This window comes from Pempheris klunzingeri, chromosome 15, assembly GCF_042242105.1.
Source record: "Pempheris klunzingeri isolate RE-2024b chromosome 15, fPemKlu1.hap1, whole genome shotgun sequence".
In the NCBI taxonomy this organism is placed as follows: domain Eukaryota; kingdom Metazoa; phylum Chordata; class Actinopteri; order Acropomatiformes; family Pempheridae; genus Pempheris; species Pempheris klunzingeri.
In genome coordinates, this window is record NC_092026.1 from 20597267 (window position 1) to 20617910 (window position 20644).

Here is a 20644-nt window from a genome sequence, read left to right on the forward strand (position 1 = left end):
TATTGAACTTTTGACAATAATGCTTTGGTTTTTAAGTCTATTTGTTTCTTGCTTTTTCTCGGTTTGGTATTTTTCTCTCTCTGCTGCTCTGTGGACCCTTTGAACTTTGTTTTGAAAAGTACTGTGTGGCCTATCTTAAGTTTATTAATATTTATGCTTAACTGCTGTTGCCGCCACTTGAAACATCCACAAGCACAAACAAGCACTCCACACTGAGTTTAGAGCTGCACATTTCAAACCTTTTGAGAGGTGGCTATTTGTTATTTCAGTGTGGCTACAAAAAAAGAGCGTGTTATTGATTGACTACTGTGAACCTATAGTCCTGTAATTGTACATGCAGAGGACTTAAATACACAGACACAGCAGGCGACATCACACACAGGCACACAGCATGGACACACTTGTCACGAAGAAACCATCAATGAAATCAGCACAAGAGCAGCATGCTGCAATAATATTGATTTAAAAACATGACAATTTACTTCAGTTTTAAAGCTGAAGTCCATAATGTTTGTCGTAAGGGGTCATTTTAAGGCTAATGGGGCTGCAGCCAAGTCAGCTCAACTAAAAAAGGAAGTAAAAGCTTTTTCAGATCCGCTTTTAAGAATGCACATTACATAAAAAGAAATAGTTATCGAAAACAAAAAGGTATCAGCACAATACAACTCAGTTTTAGGTTGAGTGGTTTCGAGGAAGCAAAGCTTTAGCATTTCAATACAAAAGACAATATAAGAGAAAATGAGAGAGTGTGTGAGAAAGTGTACAACCCATTAAGTAAAAGAGACTATAGTGGGAAACTGGACAAAATTAAGAGGAAGTGAATTAAACACAGTTAAACTGGTGTTAAAGTAGTGGCCTGACATGTTAACTGCAGTAGTGAAGGAAGTTTTCCTCTTTTAAATAAATAACAGATATACCTCAGTTTGAAAATGCTGCATTTGAAGTACAAAATGTATTGAAGATGTTACACAAGTATCAGAGTAGCAGAATATACTTCAGGGAACCTATCAAATGTGCTCATTATGGAGAAAAATGGTGCCTGTCAGTGTTTTGTTGTATCTGATGTTTCTGAATTAATGTTACCGCACTGTAAAATGTTATTGATCTCCTTAAAAAAACACCAGTGACCTTAATTCATTTGTACTTACTACTAACTTAAACTAAATCAAGACAACTTTCTGTGGAGGACAGTAACTAAACTCATCAACTGAAGCAACTTAAAAGTTTGAGTGAGGATGAACCAGCGGAGCTTCCCAGCATGCACTGAGGCAATGTAGCTATGGACAGTTTCAGTTGAATTGTGTTTTAAATGATCACAGATGTCACTTGCATGATCGTTGGTGCTTCTGTTTCCAGTAGTTCCCAGATTGTTGTTGTGACAGAACGTGTGTTAATACCTTCCCCTCGGTATGAATCCACCGCGTCATTTAGCATAATGATGATGGCTGAATTGTGTCAGTTCCTCCTGAAATCATCTCTGTTCTTTTCAGCTTGAACTGTTTAAAGTGGATGATTTATCTTACTTGGGGATTTTGAGGCAATTGGTTTTATTTAGTAAAATCAACTTGTTCCAATCGCCTGTATGCTGCATTCATGTGTCTGTTGCATTGAAATGCTGTAGATGTTTAACACTGTGCTCATTCTAACTCCTTTATCACACATTTGGGTTGTTTAATCTACAGCAATGCATCACGGTCTGTACGATCATCATATGTTTGTAGTCGCTGTGTGAGAGCCAGGTATTTTTAAAAGTGTCAACTCTTCATGAGCTCAGAAAAACAGCCTGTTTTCAGCTTTGAGATTATTTTTACCAGCTGATCCAAGTGGGTTTAAAATAGTTTCTTTAGCTTAAGAAGGAGGAGAGTTTTCCCATCAAGGAGCATTTCATCCTTCAGTTTATCAGATAAATTCACATTCAAAATCACCAAATTTGGAGAGATGTGGTTTTCACTGGACATGAAGGGTATGAAAAACTGAGATTTGAACAGTAGCTGAAGCTGTCAGACAGATGTGGTGCAGTAAAAAGTGCAAAGTTTGCGCCTGAGATGTGGTGGAGTAGAAGTATAAAGTGTCAGAAGAAAATAGCTCAGAAGTAAAGTAGCTCAGGTTTGTCCTGAAGTGAGCCTGCATTAGTTAAACTGCAGCACTGATTGGTACAGTTTAATCACAGCCATATAACTTCTCTTGCATTCATAATCCACCTCTGATTTTATGCAGCAGACGCCATAAGACGACACGACCTGTGTTCACTGTACTCAGAGATTTCCAAGCAGAGATTTCCATCAAAATGTTGCTCAGCAGGATATAACCATTAAACAAAACGGCCTTATCACCCTCTCGCAGGTAGTCTCTTTAATTAACTGCGCTGCGCCTCCGCTCTCCAGCCCCTGAAAGTCGGGGGATTTTAAGACCCAGCAGAGGCACAATAGTGAACATCTGTCGCCTCGGTCTCCACAGTATGAATTGCGCCTGGGCTCCGGTCTGGAGGCACACGGGCAGCGGCGGGCAGGCTGGCACGGCACGGCACGGCGCGGACGGAGCAGGAGTGGATCGGGGCTGCGAGCAGAACAGATGACGCCGGACCATGAGAGAAAGTGGAGCCAGACGCACTGAGCCGCAGCGATAAGACAGCGCGCCGCAAAATGAAGACACCTATGGTAAAGGTCTCTGCCATGTAGTCCTGTAGACAACACTTTGCGCTCGCTTTTAAATCAGGAATTGTTTCTGTGAAGTGCGCTCCAACCGCCATAACGCTGCTGTGTGTACTCTGCCGGATCAAAAGATTAGGACGCGAACAATGGGCATCCAGCTGTGCGCTCCGTTTGGCACTAAGCTCCGGCTTTTCTCATAATAAACACTACAGCATGGATCACAGCGCGCCGGCTCTTTGTTTTTTCCTGCGTTTAATGCAGATGCATGAATGCAAAAAGTGCATGATATGTTATAGCTTTAATATCACTTGCATCAATACTCCAGCTGTGACAGAGAAAAAAAAAAAAAAACAGATCCGCAACAGTCCTTGTTAGGCAGTGCGCCACGGAACAAATCAAAAGTGTCATGAGCTGCTTATCTCCTGCATTTGTAATGTGATATGGATTAATAACGTGGAAGCTCAGATGGAGCCACCTTTTGACTTGCAAGATCAGGAAATCGATATGAACTTTTTACTTTATAGCATTTCTGCTTTCACTGCGGCGAGACGCTTATTGTTAATCACCCTGCAGATGTGCCCCTGAACGCAGCTCAGCATTAAAATGCACGCATGCAAACTAAGTGGGTGAAGATCATTAACAGCCTGACACCTCGTCAATGTCATCAATGGGCCTGTGCCCTTAAATTTAGTTGATCACATCTGCTTTTTTCCCCCCAAGTTTGCTCGCACGTGACATGAATTGCAGGAAGTTGCGGCGTTGCTGACAAACACGGCTGAGGAGGAGGAGGAGGAGGATGATGATGGTGCCTGTCATCTGTCATTCAAGCCTGAAGGTGCAGCATGAACTCAGTCCAGTGCAGCAGAGCTAATTTGTCAACATCTGCTTGTGTCTTTGTGTCAGCGCCATGGGGTAGCCGTGCTCCTCGTGCTTCTCCTGTGCGCCAGCTTGTTCCTCGTGTACAACGGCAGCTTCAACGGCGCTTCCAGGGACGCTAACGACACGCACATCCGACAGCATGAACAGCTGCGGCGACCCACTGCAGCCTCCGTCAGGGTGGCCAAGCCTCACCCCCCGGTCCTCCAGGGATACAGCGGCATCATCGACCATAAGGTAAACAGCTGTGGCGGCTCCCATAACGCAGGGAACGGCTTCAAATGTGTGACTAACGCACTGCGAGACAGGACCCAAAGCTTTCCAAAGTGAAGCCAGATGTGCTTTCTCCCTTTTTTAGAAACTCATTTCTATTCCTTGAATTTGTCTAGTCTACCTGATGCACACACCCACACACACCCTTCCTGCAGCCTAATGACCAGCAGTCGTCTGTCTGCACAGTTCTTTAGAGAGAGAGGGACCTCCTCCCTGTCATTTATCACAATTTTCTCCAGCACAGTGTTGCACCACACTCAATACCCACCTGTCTTTACTAATAACAGCTTAGGCTCCAGATGAAATCCTTGGCTGCATTCTTATGCTCTAATTGATGAGCCCAGTAGACCTGCAGCTATGTGAACCCTGACGTCACCATAGGGGTGTATTGACTTCCATCTATTTACCAAGCCAGGAGAAAACAATCAATTTGAGTACTGGAGAGCGAAGGCGCTGCAAGTAAAGCAGACCTAATCACCTTGTAAAGGCTTATTTTTAATACATCATACAAGACAGCGTGCTTTTCTGTAGGCAATCTGGTTGATGGGCTGTTGGGGCGGTTTCTGCACCACTGAGCCAGATGATGGATGCAACAGTTCTCTGACCATTTCATTTAACATGGTTGAAATTTAGTGAAATGAAACATTTTACCCAGATTCAAAGACAGATTATGAGACAATAAGCCTCTGGAAACAGACACGTTAAAGGCTCCTCAACGCTGCAACACAGGAGGCCTTTCAGACGGAAATAGACCCAACGTTAATCAGTCTGTTTCTCTTCGTAGCCATTTTACGTCTCTGGGAAGTTGTTCTGCATCTCTGTAGTTGTTAGTGTCTGGAGACAATTTGCATTTCTCTGTAGTCTTTTCATGTCTCAATTTAGTCATTTTGTGTTTCTTTGCAGTCATTTTGCATCTCTTGGTTGTTTTGCATTTGGCAGTGTTAACTTTGAACGCAGGCCTGTTCAGTAGTCCATTCATGGCAGGACTGATGACATCTTGAATGGCAGGGCTAATCAGTGCTGCCATCTCTGTATCTGCTGGCTGCTAGAAACATGCTTTATATCATCAGATTGTGTCACAGGTTGATTTGCATATGAGTGATTTGACAGCCTCTTGACTGTTCTTAGAAGAGGCTGTTGTTGTGTGGATGAGACAAATAAACAGCACAAACACACATCAGCTGGTCAGAGCTGGAAGTCAACACATTGTTCGGGAACGTAAGACAAAGTAGCCTGGTTGGTAAATTAACTTTTGCTAAATTAAACACCAGGGGCTCCAAAGAGCCACTTAATCTTGTCACAAAGCATTGCAGGTTGGAAGCAGAAAGTGGAAATATTATTCATTAAAAAAGTCTCATTCGTGCAGAAACTAAGTGTGGAAACCTGTAATGTTGGCTGCTGAAAAGTGCAGCTGGCAGAGTTTTCTCCAGAGAAATGCTGCTTGACCACTCAAGTTTCCTCTTGAGCCTTTCAGCTCCACAGCAAATGTGTGTTGGTGAGCTTTGGTGTGTGTTTATGGTGAATTCACAGTTTACTTTACACCTGGCATACTGTACTTAGCTTAACACACGTCATAATGGTGACTTCATGTCCGTGACAGTGGAGTGAATCTAACGCTTTCAGCATTTTTTCAAGGAACATGGTCAATGGAATAAAAGTACAGTAATCGCTGCTGATGTACTTAAATCTATCAATGCTGCGTCTGTCTATACACCAAGCTTTAGACCTTGAGAATAAGAATGTTTTTAGAAATGGAGTTTTTTTTTTTTTACCTTACATATACAGTTGAAACATGACAGAAAATGAGAGGAGAGACAGACAGGGAACGACATGCAACAAGGGATGGATGGAAATCAGGGACGTTGTGTTCCTTAGTTGGTGCCCTAACCGTAGTCCTGTCCTCGGTTCTTTAAAGCACCATGTGAGGCTTAAGACTTGGTTTTAGTGCAAAGGTTTGACATGTAGCAGTGAAGGTTAAGGATAGAATTAGAATAGCCACGAGGGTCCACATGGACCGTCTCACGTGCAGTTTGAGATTAATCACTGTGCTGACAACCACGCGTGAACACCCCTCCTTATGCAGACAACCCAGTGCAGCATTAACAGAAAATGCACAAGCATCATCTGTTCAGCATCTGCATCCATTCTGGAGTTTATTCAAGCCTTACGGGTCCATCAATCGGAAGATCAGCGGTTTGATCCTGGGCTCTTCTACACCTCATGTTGACGTGTCCTTAGGCGAGACACTGAACCAAAACTTGCTTCGGAAACATAGCTCTTAGATTATTATTTTTTCTACCATACCCAATATGAGCCATGCCTAAAAAAACAGACTTTTCATTTAGGTCTGTGAGCTTTCAATGTAATGACTCAGTTTATCAGTAGGATGTGGATGATGGGCCTTGTGTGGTACAGAACACTAAAATCCAGTTAATATTTGCCCAGAGTTGCGGTCAGTATGCCAGAGGCTGTTTAGCTTTCATTCTTTGAATCTGAATTTTTTCACAGCTAAGTCATGCAGGTCTCTCAGAAGTCAAGCTGCGCACAAATAAATATGAAATGAGTCAGTCCTATTTTAAGACAGCTGATTGGGCTCACAGCAGCATCTTTTTTTCTCACTGTCTGAAATGCCAATATTCAGTGGCCGTGTATGTTTTGATTTGATGAGGATTTGTCTGTAATGCGTCAGTAAACCCAGCTATGGGTGAGAATTGATTTTGCCTCACTGACGGGAGCAATCGAGCATCATAAGTAAACCACCAATTTATATTTTTCTCTTGGCAATAAACTTATTGACATTTTGGCGACAAGGGACATCAATTAGGGCCACAGCTCCAGTGAACATCATTTATACTTCTTCAAACCTGCTAATATGTCACCCTTCACATCCTGCCACTGCAAGTTGCAATCAATACTTTGTGATTTGAATGCACATTGTTACGACAAGCATGTGGTAGTGCATAATGCAGGACAGGCTTAAATTACTTTACGTTTAGTTTTGTGAGTCATTGCGCTCTACCTGCAGTGTGAAAACATTCTCTGTATGTATTGAGAAGTGGGGAAAAAAATTGGTCGGCCTTGCATCGCATTTGTTCTCCTGCAGTGCTGAATGATTGGTCTTTGGAAAAAATACTCTGACATGAACATTTGTCTTTTTTCATTTTTGCTTGCTGACCTCTCTGCTATATTGATCTTTTCAAGATATCAGCTGGCTGGCACGGAGGGTGCAGTGCCAGTCAGCCTTTGACCAATTTCACTTCATCTTCCACCAGAGTATTAAACTCATCACAACCCAAAAAAAAACATTCTGAGGCTTGGAAGTTTTCTGCAGACTTTTGGCCAATATGCCAAAACATTTGCCAGAACCAAGAAATATATTTTTTTCCCCTCCTCACCTGGTTATGAACCAAACATTTTAACAGCGTGCATGTATCTGAAATCCATTTAAATCCTTCGTGCTATGTCTTTTAACAGCAACATGTTTGGTTTAGGTCAGAATACAGGGTAATGTATTTCTAGCATTGTAGCAGCCTTGGTTGACCTGGACATGTGCTGTGAAGACTGTGGAGGAGAGGGACGAGATAAGGAAGCAAAGAAAGAAACTTGGGATGGAGATGAAAAGGGAGAGAAACTCTTGCCGAGTAAGGGCAAAAAAAGTACGAGAGAAGAGGACTAAACCAGGAGAGGGTAAGGACGGAGAGAATGATAAAAGGGAATATACGACCCAGCAAAGGTTCAGCCTGAGAGAATGAGACAAGAGGGCGAAGTAGGCAGAAATTGACACGTGAGTGAAAGATAGAGAGCGAAATCCCAAAAGGGTTTCCTTTCTTCTAGCAGTATCCTCCATTTTATTTTCTCAGTGAGAGGGAGAAAAAAACTTAGGAGGGGGGGCAGGAAACCACTCTCGCCTGTCGCTCTGTGGAGATGGGAGGATGAGACGGTGTAACCATCACCCTCTGATTGCCTCTCTGACACCGGTATCATGCAGATTTCTAACTGATATCCCACAAGACAGGTGGAGGCGAAGTAATGGAGGAGATTTCAGTGCAGGCGAGATCGAAGAGTCTTATCAAACATAAGGTGCAAGCTGATGTCACGCTGGAAAGGGATGAACTAGGCTGACTAGGCTCCTGTTTAACAAAGCACAAGATGTTTCATATGATTAAAAGTTGAACGCCTGGCCCCTTACCAAACAAGGCAGAGTCTACATCCATGCTGGCAGCTACTCTTGAAAGGGTATTCCTCAGTTGTAGCTTTGCTCTCCTCTAATATTGTGGGATCCACACATTATTCTTCCACAGTGACGATACTAACATGGTGTTGTTTAGCAGGTAGTACTTACCACGTTCCCATCTTAGTTTAGCGTGTTAGCATGCTAACCGTAGCTAATTACTGCTAAACACAAAGTACACACTTAAGGCTGATGGGAATGTCATTAGTTTTGCAGGTTTTTGACTTAGGTTGATGGTGCTGGGTGAAAAGTCAGAGAATCAAGTGATTGCAATTCATCCTGAGGGGAACGTGAATTTCATGACATGAATTTCCAATAGTTGTTGATACATATCACCAAAAAACACGAGTGTCAACCTCATGGTGGTGCTCTAGGAAACGTCAGAAGATCACTAAAGTTGCTACATTGCTCCTCAGGGAACTATTAATGCTTGAGCAAAAGTTTGCACTATTCATCCTCTGGGAACGATGAATGTTTGTTCCAAATTTCATTGCAAGCCTTCCAATAGTTGTTGTGCTATTTAAATCTAGACCAAAGTGGTATACAAACATTGCCATCACTAGAGCCGTACAACTACCATGGCAAAAAGAAACACAAAAAAGCCAGAAACTGTTCTGCAGTTGCAGACAATCCCACTGGGATGGCACAAGAAATTTACAAAGCAGATTCTTCTGCACAAACTCTGGGCAGAGTTGGTTTTAGACATATCTGGGCTGGAAATACTCACTGACTAGGTACACTTCGCCTGAAGGCATAAGCCAAGGAGAACGAAGCCATCTGTGCCAAGGAGACATGACAAGGCATCCCTCTCCCTACCACAGCTTTAGTGACAGCTGGAGAAGTGAGATGTTTAATATTTCATCTCGGACAGCAACATCTTCTAGGGTTTTCTCCAAGCAACAAAGCCATTTTTTACCGTTCATTAGGATTTGCAATGCAATCAGCCAGCTGGATAGCGAGACAGAAAACTCCCCAATTAGACAGTTATGGGCAAGGACTCTGTAGTCGTTTTATGTCTGAAGTCTGCAGGTCCATGTGTGTATGTGCATTAACTGGTGCATGTGTCTGTGAGGTCTTCCTTTGTGTTTTGTACCAATTGGGGCTTTAAATTACAGCACGAAACATTAGTGATAGATAACCATTATTTTTATGCAGAGACCTTGTTAGAATACTAGAAGAATACTAAAAATGCACAGTTTTGACCGAACAGACGAGAATAGTGGTTTCGTTATGCCACAGTGGTCCCAATTGGGGCATAGTCTTGGATTTCAACTTATCTCCGGTGCATTCTGCTCCCGCCAAACATAACACAGCTTCAGGCTCTTTCCAGTGCAGGCCTGAAAAGCAATTATGGATGAAGAGTGGGAGGGGGAGGGGGTGGCGCTGCCTCTTGATAAGCATTCCCTCGACGGAGTAATCTCACACTTGGTGCCTTTTGGCATTCTGTGGTTAGGGAATCACTGGTGAAGTCATATTTTCAACATAAAGGAAGTGGAGGGAAATTTCTTGAGGCGTGTGTCATGAGCTGAATGGTGATTTCATGCTTCTCCGTGTTTTAACCTTTGGTGCCTGGTAAGCTGTAGCCCGTAGGACGCTCTACTTATTCGGCCCTTGAGAGACCTGTGAAAGATCTGAAAAGGTTAAATTATGATAAATGGATAATACCTTTTGGCACAACATCAGGAGATAGATGATGGTCTGCAGCTGTCTTCCACATCGTTGAGAACGATTGCAAAGTGATGGCTGGCAGGAAGCATCGAAATAAAACCAAATTTCTTTGCTTTTCCTTCCTCTGGTTCCACTGGACACCCGAGGCCTGCTACATTACTCAGCTCTTTAGGCGTGATTAATGAGCACGTCCTCCTTGGTGGGAGAGAGGAATGATGAAACTGTTACTTGTATTTTTGCATAATCTTTCTGTATGTTGTGAGCCCCCCCACCCCAAGATTAGAAACACACTGGATACCAAGGGTATTAATTACAGAGGTCTGGGGTTTGCCAAAACAATGAGCTTCTCCATCTAAAATTGACCAAGGGAGCAGGACTGTATGATTTATTTATTTTTTTTTTATAAAGCACAAAATGACAAAGCAAAAGTTATAGAGGAAACCTCGACTGTAAGCACCCGAGAGGCATGTAGAAAGAAACGGCCTCCTGTAGTGTGTTGCTGACATGGCATTAAATCGTTTCCTGCATCACGATGTCTGCCTTCAAGTTGAAACAGTCCCAATTACAGAGGGGACTTTGATGTATATCCCATCACCCCCCCATTGAGGAGACGCCGTCATTGGCTGTTCAATGAAGGTTCTTTGGTCTCACGCTCTCACTGACAAGCCTCCTGTTTACCTGTTTCCAGTGCTGCTGAGGAGTAAGCATTTTTCCTGCGCGCATAAGGAGCTGCTTCCGTCTCCTTCCCTTTTTTCCCTGCTGGAGGGATTTCACATTAATTCAGGTTATGTCAACAGCAGAGTCTTTCGCTGGACCCCAAATCTCTGTAGTGTAAAACAGAAACCATAGAAAGTCAATACCAATGAATGTAGAAAGAAATGCAGATGCTTTCATGGAGGAAATGAAGGCTCACTGAATGGCATAATGAGTATGGAAACTATGTGAATCATATGCTGTAGCCTTCATAGCCACAAAATCTCAGCCAAATTGAACACCTATGGGAGACTTAATCGTGATATGGTAGACAGCGCCGATAAGGGAATATGATTTGGAGGAATGGTTTTCAGAGACTTGTTGAATGTATGCCAAGGAGTGTTTGAGCTGCTCTGGAGGCTTGCGGTACCCCATTTACGCCTACACACTTTGTGCATCTTGGGTAGATCAGGTAGCTATCAGACCTCAAAGAGGGACTGGAATCTGACTGCTCAGACAACCTCAGTAGATGATAAATATTGAAGCCAGATGTCGTAAAAGTGTAAATGCATCTGTCTCTTCGAGATGCATACAAAATCTTCCTCCTCCTCAAGCAGCCTCTCCCTGTGATGATGTCAGCCATCTTTTTACCTTTCTTATTGGACAACAGAAAAGCGGCACCAGTCGTTACAAAACAGACGGTTACACAGAAGGTGCACCATGCTGTTGACATGTCTGTTTGATCCCTGATCAGTTTGACCACTAAACCACGGCCCCAGACAGAAAGCCACCCTCCTCTCAGCCAGGTTTTGTCTGAGGTTTCATAATTTCAAAGGGGAGTTTTCCCCTGCCATTGTTGCTCTTGGGGGGATTCTTTAATTATGAATTCTTGAATCGTTGGGCCTCTCTTAATTAAAGGGTTTGGTCTTGACCTGCTCTAGATGCAAAGTGTCTTGAGATAATGTTTGTTATACATTGTTGATAGGAAAACCGTATCTGCTCCATCTGTGTGTGTCTCCTTCAAAATGACTGACAGAGCAGTAAGTTAAATTAGGACCCATGGCAAACAAGTCAATAAATAGTTCCATCTATTAAAACTGCAAAGGCAGATTTGACTAGGACTCCAATGCATTGATATTTATGAAAATCATTAAATAAGTGAAAAATTGGAATGATGGAATAAAACACCTGTGAGATATGTCAAAAAGTAGTTAGGATGAGGGTTAAACGTGAACATTTACGTCATGAGGGATGGATAATAGTAAAGGGAATGATTCCCATGTTGACGCTGAGCAAGAATTTCCATCATCAAGATGGTTTTATGATTAGTGCTGGCTGTGTGAGGGTTAGAATACTGTGCAGTGACAAAATAACATCACATCCATTCGCTATATAATTTACATTGAACACTGGACTTTGGCTGATGCGAACACTATTTGCAAGTAGGAATCACGTAATTAATGCACCATACAACACTCGTTTGTTTTTTTATTTTGTCACTTACATGTTAATTTTTAGAGAAGCTAGTTTTTGCTACACAAGCTACACAAGTCGGATAGAGGAAGCGGTACGAAAACTCAAGCATTTGTTGGCACAAGAGATCAGCTTCAGGAGAAAATACTTCATTTACACATAGCACCCACATCGAGCCGCCTCCTGCTGTGTGATGAGCACCAGCTGTGCCACTGTGAGTCAAAAACTCACTGTGGAGGTGAATGGAGAGTCTGCTATAATCTTTCCTGGTGGTTCTGTCACTTCTCTGATAGCACACAGTTTTCATTGCCGCCAGTGCAGTGTGGCTCTGCAGTGAGCATGGGCAGTAGAGGAAATAGTAATTTAAGGAGTGTGGAGGACAGAATTTGTCCTTGCAGCTCTGTCCGTTTTCACACTTGTTCTCATCGTGTCAGTCACTGTGAAAAGATGTGACTGTTGGTTGGTTTGTTTCAGAAACGTCTCCATTTCATCACTTTAAGAGTGTACAAACAACACCAGTGTTTCATCCTGTGGATAAAAACAGCACTGCTCACCCGCATCATCCTAGAGAACCGAGGGATGTTTGTAGACATTGCAGCGTTCACCTCAGATTTTTAACTGTATTGAGATGTTGGACCTCAGCCTCAGTAGCAGCAAGTAGGTCACACTGACATGTAGGTCATCAGTGGAAGTTTCCATGATTGTCAGTACGGCTAAATTGATTTTAGGCGGGAAGGCACAGGTTGTGATTTAACCCTCACTGGCTCAACACAAAGATCTCACTGACTCCAGTTCCTGCAGTTAAAAGATAGCATATAGATATGTGATGTACTTTTTCCCTATTGTGTATTCCTGTTTGAAAATTTTATTTCAACAAGATCCTCAGTGTTACTGCACATACACATACTGCTCTTCCTGATAATGTGATGTTAATATGTTTTAGTTTTTTTTTTACGTTTTAAATACTTTTGTCCGTCATTTTGGCTTGGCCGATGAGTCTAAATACTACTGATACCCATGAGTCTCGGCTGTCGTTTCCATTGAGAAGAAGAGATGTGAATTGGAAGAGTGGAAAATTCAAAGCGCTTCGTAGTTGAACGCGTCAAGTTTATGAACAAACACAGTTCATAAATTCATTTAGAATTTATCCAGGATCTAAACGTAAATTGATTTAAGCTGCAGATTCTATCATCAGTATTCTCAGCACTGTTATCTTTCGCTTTCACAGAATGAAAAACCTTGAAAAGGGTAAAAAAGCTTGCTATAGCCTTTTCCACTTCCATTAAAAGGATTCTGAGATGTATTTGAATACTTTACACTGTCAAAGGACACATACAGTGGAAAAAAAAAAATTCATAATCATACCGCCACATGACTTGTGGTGCTTTTTATGCTACACTATGTTCGAGTCAGACAACACTCAACAGGTATTTCAGGGTTGCTCAGAAGAAAGTATTGTAAGTATTGTTGATGAGTCCTTGCTCTGTCCTCTGATGCACTTTTGTGCCTCTGCACCACCAAATTAACCTGCGCTAAAGTGGACTAAATTATAGCTTGACAGCTTCTTTGCAGAATTATTGGATGCTTGTGTTCTGAGATAATAAGCTCAAAATCAAGTGGGATCTGAGTTCATCATGAGCCAACAGGCAGTTTACCTTTTTAAAAAGGTTGCTCCAACTTTTTGTAATGAAATGAATTAAATTCATTGTTCACCAGCGATACGAAAAACAATCTAATAAAACTGCAATGATTTCCTCATTAAACATTGGGAACAGTGCTTGTGTATTTTTCTGATCATGCCAGCAGGGATTAGCTTTCTGTTTATAGAGGAGCTCGACTTGTTTTGAGTAAAGCAGTCATTTGAAACCTCTGCCTTGTCTCTTGTCATCCTTCAGTTGTTTAAATTGAAGCGCTCTACTTTGGTTAATAACAGTTCAGAAGTGGTCCCTGAATCCTCAAATACCCTCCAAGAGCAGTGGTAATACTTTGAAACTCAAAGAATTTAAGTTTCAAAACATCAACACTGAGAAAGTTTTGGAGCCAAAAAAAAAAGTTTCCAACACAGAATACACTCATAATAAAGACTCATAATAAACTTAACAGATGCAGAGGCTCATTTCTGCATCGCAAAAGAGTATCTGTCTATTTATGAGCTGAAGATGACTCCATTTCCTCGGTTCATAATTAGTGTAAATTCGCTCTTCCATCATCATCTCATTAATAATGCAACGAAAGCCTTGATGATGATGATGATAGCATCAGATGCTCGGCTAATAACTGAGAGGAAAAGTATCGACTGCACGAGCATTAATATCAGTTTTAATGCTTCAAACAATCTTCAGTTGCAGAGCAGACGGCTGTGCATTGCTGGAAAGCAACAGAGTTCTCTGAAATGTAATGAAGTAGAGATCTAAAGTAGCATCAGGGACATCAGAGTACTTTTTACTGCATTACAGTTATCTGACAGCTGCTTGTTACTTTTCAGAATTTGCATTATGAGCATTGGATGAGCTTATGAAATGTTTGTAGATTTAACCAGTGGTTGGCAACCTTTCTGATGTGGGACTTCTTAGGAAAAGTAAATGGTGTCTATTTGGGGCCCTTTAGCCAAATGATTCACAGAACCATCAGCTGTTAGCAGTTCAACCAAAGAGTTATTTCCCTCTAAACCTCTTCAATCCATTTGTTTAAATACCTGCCCGAGGCTTTAAGAGGAAATATTGTCATATTTCACCAAGAAGGAAAGATAGGAGAATTTATGTAGGAGAACTTTGTTCATTTTGTCTTTCCTGCGATTAATCATCTCACAACCCCTCAAATATATCGTATGACCCTTTGAAGGGGACCAATCCGCATGCTGGGAACCACTAGATCAAACTCTGTAATAGTATGTAAAGTCATTGCTTTCACCTCAGTAGAAACAGCTGCTGACACATTGATGTATCAGCATTAACAATGTTCATAATATGTCACTAACGGGACATTTTTTTCTGCAGTTTGAGCACTTTTATTTTGATACATTTTGCTGATAACACTTCTTCACTCTTACTTTACTTGGAATGCACGACTTTTACAATGTTGTATATCTACTCGAGTACAGGATCTGAGTACCTCCTTCAGCTCTGTGGCCGTGTGACGCTCAGCTTTCCTTCAGCGTGCGGTAACGTGAAAAACTGTGATCAGGGCTTATTAAGGGATAAAATGGTGTGGGAGCTCCTCCCCGGCAGAAGGCAGTTAGCATGCATGTGTGCATTGTTTGTGTTTTTTATGAATTCCTGCTGGGCAGAATACACTCAGGATTAGACTAATGAGGCACATCACCTCGGTGATAAACCGGGGAAAAACAAAATCCTCCAAACAGCCATTTACTGATGTGAGTCAGAACCAAAGCTGTTGTCAGGAACCATTTCTCTCTTTGTGAAGATAAACCTGTGTGAATGTAGCCCTCATTCGCATGTTGCTAATCATCATTTTGGCTATTGCATCTCAGGTGCGCGTCCATTAAGTAAATGAATAGGCATTACCTTGGCAATAAACATTAGCGCTGTGATTCATTTCATTAGCATTTCCTATTAAATGTCTGGAAATAATGCAGGAAAAATTAGCATAACCAAACTCTCCTCTAAATTCCACTGGGCCACACTGGGAATAGAAGTCCTTTCATAGAGATGGGATTATTATTATTATTATTATTATTATTATTATTATTATTTTTATTTTTATTTTTTATTATATTGGGTTTGCACAGTGGTGGAAGAAATGGTACATAAGAAATATCAGCATAAGTATCAAAAGTGATTTCACAGATATGGTCTATTGATGAAGATTACGGAATTTCCCCTCGGGGATTAATAAAGTATATTGATTGATAACAATCAATCAATAGGAAAGAAGAAAAAACAAGGTTCTGCTACACAAATATATTTTGGGGCTTTTTCTCTAATCTTTGCTTTTTTTTGTGAAATATTACTTACTCCCCTCAAACCGTTAAAGGACACAATCTGAGAAGTTTAGAAGGGAAGTAACTAACATCTCATTAGTCAAGTGTCCACACGAATGTAGGGAAAATGTAAACAAATAGCCAGTAAATTGGAAAACAAACACATAAAAGCAAATTAATGCGTCCCTACTGTTGTGCAAATATTAGAATTTAGGAGCACTGAGGTACAGTTAGTGGCCATTAAACCATTAAGAAGAAGAAGAAGAAGAGGACAGAATATGATGATGTAATAGTAAAGCACTCCAGTTAAAGGCAAATGATGGAAAACAGGATGGAAATATGGTATTTATGTTTGAAGTTTAGTCTCCTCATCGCTCACCAACAATTTGTGCATTTTTGAGTTTCTGGCATGCACAACAAAACAGGTGGATCTGAAACACCACAAAGGGCCCCAACTAGACACCACTGATGTAATGCATAACCATTTTCCCCCTGAAATGAGTAGTGTAAAGTAGTAAGTAAGAAAGTGTAAAGTAGCATAAAATGAAATTACTCAAGCAAAATACAAATACTTAAAAACTATACTTAAGTAAAATACCTGAACAAATATAATTAGTTACTTAGTTACACTTATTGCACAAAAACATATATACAACGCTCTCAGAGACTGTAACACACACTCACATGTCCTGCCTGCCAAAATGAAATCTGTCGCCTCCCAGTAGATTCTTCCTGCTTGACAAGTGTTGTCGCTGGCAGCTGGTGTTTTATACATTCTCTCTCTCTCACACACACTCACACACACACACTCACACACCCTTTTTGGTTACTGTCTCTCATTATCCTCTATTCCAGCACATAATGGACACACTCCAGCTAGAATATTTAGAATTGAAAATGTTTTCAGAGAGAAGCAGAGCTTTCCCCCACATAGGAACTGTAGTATTTGCGATGTATTATTGATGTCTTCTTTTTGTTTTTCTTGGGCTTGTTGTTATACAGTGAGAACACGACAGTAATTGCTCCTTTGGGATTGAGCTCAATGGGATTTATGACACTCGCTTTCCAAGATTTAACAGCCAGTCTCCAGACTGGAAGAAGTTTTTGCGTCGGTGTGAAAATTGCCTGTTTGCCCTTGTTCACAACAAACTTGTCATCTCGAGTTTGACGGTTAACAGTTCGTCTGAGTGCCATATTCAAATCTCCTCCCGCTGTCCCTACCCATGCATATATTCGGCTTCACGCTAGGATTATACTGCACCTTTTATCTTTCAGTTTCATTTTCAACTCGCTGTATCTTTGTAGAAAAGGGACTTTTGCAGTGCAGGCATGGACGTGATGTGACCATGAAGCAGCTGCACGCACTTTGTGCTCAGACATCTCCGTCCAAGTCATTACTCTCGCTAAACTTCTCTTTACAAGATCATCTTCTCGTTATCGATTCAGTCCATTGTTTACCACGCCGCGCTGGGCGATAACCATGCCTATCAGTCCCAACAGTTGATCTGAGAGGATTACGGGAACATATCAGCCCACCACATCAATACGGCGGTGTGATGACGATGGCGGCCGCTTGCAAATGTGAAATCTCTTCAAACACAGAACTGGCTTCAGGTGTCTGGGCGCTCAGGAAGGGAAACGCTGCAGATGTTTTAATGATGTTTGCAAGGCTGCTGCCTCGCTCGCTTAATGACCTCATCAGATGCCATAACATCTGCGACTGTGAAGCAAGCGAGTGTGTATTTCTAACTTTTCCCTCATCAAAGGACGCCCCTGAAATCCCTCCGTGTCTCTCTGAAGGCCCTGCCCTACATTTCATGGTCTCCAAAGTGCTTCTTTCTCTGACAGCCACTCCTTTTTCTTGCTCCTCTTTTTCATCTATCAGATTGCCTTTCATTTTCTTCCCCTCCTCAGCCCGCCTCTGTCTGTTACCCCCTCCCCCCATCCTTCTGCTTCTCTCTCTCTTCCTAATGTTCCTCTGTCATTTCCTCCTGGCTTTCCCTCCTCTATCTTCTAAGCTCACCACCTCCTGCTTCAATTTTAGAGCAAAAAGAGGGGAGAGGGAGAGATTCTTTGACCTGGTAAATTGCACCTCATCTTTTGTATTCATGCCAAGGCAATCACTCACAGGGATGAGCCTGTGTGGTCCTCGCAGCAGCAGCAGTAGCAGCAGCAGTAGCAGCAGCAGTAGCAGCAGCAGCAGCTCTCTCCTCCTCTGTCTGGGTGGAGGTTATAGGGACAAGCAATGGCTGCATCATTGTAGGGTCTGCACCAGCGGCTAGCAGCCTGATATGGAGCCAATTACGGCAAAGGAGTGTGTGTTGTAACAAAGCGCAACCCTGATTCTCTCCGCTCTCCCACTGGCTTGACATGTCGGGCTTCCTGGGTCTGGTCTTTTCAGCAGCTCATACTAATAGAAACTCACGGCAATTGCTCTCCTCTGCGGGTCTCCCACACCAGACGAGATGAGGAAGAAGAGGAGGAGGAAGTTCGTTTTTATCTGTGAGAAAAGAAAGTGAAAGAACAAGCTGCGGCATTCTTCTTTTCACCTTTCCATGCTGGCGGTGAGGAGAGTTAAGGTTTAATGACAGAGTCCTGCCTTCAGGGCAGACGCGGGCTGCTCATGAGCTGCAGAGGTGTTTTGGTTTTTGGGATACAAGGGCATTTTTGATTGGAGAGGCATTGGAAGGGAGAGGAGTGTGAGGCAGAAAGCAATGGATTCAGTGTGGGTGGACACACAAATAGCAACACCTGTATAATGAAATGTGATGTGGCTCTGTAGTCATGTTTTGTTGAGACCGTGCTACGAGAGATGATGCCACAACTCTGTGGTCAATTTTGAGAACACAAATTGTGATGTTTTAAGATTTTATCATGTTGTAACCTAAAACGGTGGTCCCCATCCTTTTTTTTTTTTTTTTTTTAAATGCCTTCATATGAGGCAATGGCTTGGCCCCAGTTTCATGCCTGTAAGTTGTGAGCATAGACTGCATAAAAGAAGTGCTTGAAGCCAATGCACAAGTGGCTTAAACCTACACTCTCTGTAATGGCCAGCAGGGGGCGACTCTAAGTCTATGAGAAAATGACCCCACCTCTTAATTAATTCATTACCTCGGTAAACATGTTCCTAATGAGTTCATGGTCTCAGTCGCTAGATTCAAGTCTTCAACGCAGCATGATATTCATTTAGTAAATTACAGTCCCATTTTAAGGAAAATAAACTATAAAGCAGGGTATGCTTTGGGGACTATCAGGGGCAGTCCACGTCTTCACCCCAAAAAACCAAGATGACGACATCCTTAAAACCAGACTCAAGTGGCCATCGTGGTGGCCACATCCTCCTCTTATATACAGTCTGTGGATATGAGCAGTTAAGTCGACACTTTTCACGTCTCGTTTTTAGAGGCCAATAAGTACAACTCGATTATTTTTACCACAAAAGATGCAAAGATTAGAGAAGTCGGAGAGATAAACATATTTTGTGTGTCAGAATTCATACCTGGCCGATCATCTCATGACCCACTGTAGGGTACGTTTTTGTTAGGGGAAACGCTCAACCTGACAACTGGACGTCATGTCCCAGCTCTGACTTGGGAAATGAAATATTGATCACGGTGATCGTCGGGAGTGAACAGTGTATTAGAGCGATTCTTCTCTTTGTTGTCTGGAGTGATGTTGTACAACTTCTTCATTTCCAAACACAATGCGTTAGTGTCTCTGCAGCAAATGATCAAAGCTGTATTTTTTTTTCTGTTGACGACAGCCTTTATTTGCATAACCACAAGGGGTTGCTCAGGAAAACACAACCACATGGTGCTTTTAGTTATTTTAGCAAATGGTCTAGTTTTGTCTAGTCTGGTCAGGTCACCCACTGAAGCCTCAACAGTCCTCTATTATCTACCCTTTCATGAACAAATGAACAAAAACAGCATGAGGTTCTGGTTTACGCTGACCAGGCTACTGAATTGTCGCTTGAACCAAGGAGTCAGTGTCTGAATTTTTCTGTTTGTGTGTGTCCCTTTTTAAACTGTTGAATCCCTCTCCAATGGCCAAACACTTTTACTTTGATCACAAACATGTGCACACAGGCGCAAATTAAATTTTCACTCTGCAGCGCTGTCTGTGTTGAGTTTCTCTCTCTCTCTCTCTCTCTCTCTCTCAGCCACTCGCACAGCAGCGAAGAGGTCTTTACACTCCTGCTTACTTTGAAGATCAGAGCTCGGCCACCAATCTCTGCTGTTCTTCAAATATGCTCTGGATGTTATCTGCACTTAATTCTACCGGTGCCCCCACCCAAACAGGAAGAAAGGAGAAAAAAAAACACCCTCAACCTCCATCAATCATTCATTTCTTTTTGGGTCAGATGCTATTTTTTTCTGAAGTAGCTAATTGCGCTTCATCAAAGATGTCTTCAAGGTGCTCACAGCAAACTCTCCCCTAATTAAGACCAGCGCGTCAGAGCAGCAGGAGCTGTCAACCTGGAGTACGAATGCTGACCGCTCGAATCCCTAATTGCCCCTGTTCCGATATCCACTCTCTCCTTCTCGTCCCTCCTTCTCTTCCTCCTCCTCTCCTCGTCTTCATTAGTTCTCAGCAGCGATTGCTCCCCACCTCAGCTCTCACTAATGACTGGTCAAACGTGCATGCCGGACAACCGCCTCCAAATAGGCCCTCCTCCATTGACTCTGCCCTGCAGCACTCAACCTGTGTGTGTGTGTCTGTGTGTGTCTGTGTGTGTCTGTGTGTGTGTGTGTGTGTGTGTGTGTCTGTGTGTACAATAGAAGCAGGTTTGATTCTTCTCTATATTCACATTTTTTCTCTCTGCTGCTGCCTCCAGCT

The 20644-nt window shown here is 42.3% G+C and overlaps 1 protein-coding gene across 1 annotated transcript in view; it reads left to right on the top strand.

The window, feature by feature from the left end:
* The first annotated feature begins 2642 nt into the window (after positions 1 to 2642).
* The window catches only part of st6galnac5a (ST6 (alpha-N-acetyl-neuraminyl-2,3-beta-galactosyl-1,3)-N-acetylgalactosaminide alpha-2,6-sialyltransferase 5a), a 47070-nt gene continuing 29068 nt past the window's right edge, over positions 2643 to 20644 (top strand). The window contains exons 1-2 of the mRNA XM_070845474.1: positions 2643 to 2657; positions 3555 to 3764. Of these exons, the coding sequence (XP_070701575.1) occupies positions 2643 to 2657; positions 3555 to 3764 (225 nt within the window). The remainder of the gene's footprint in view (positions 2658 to 3554; positions 3765 to 20644) is intronic.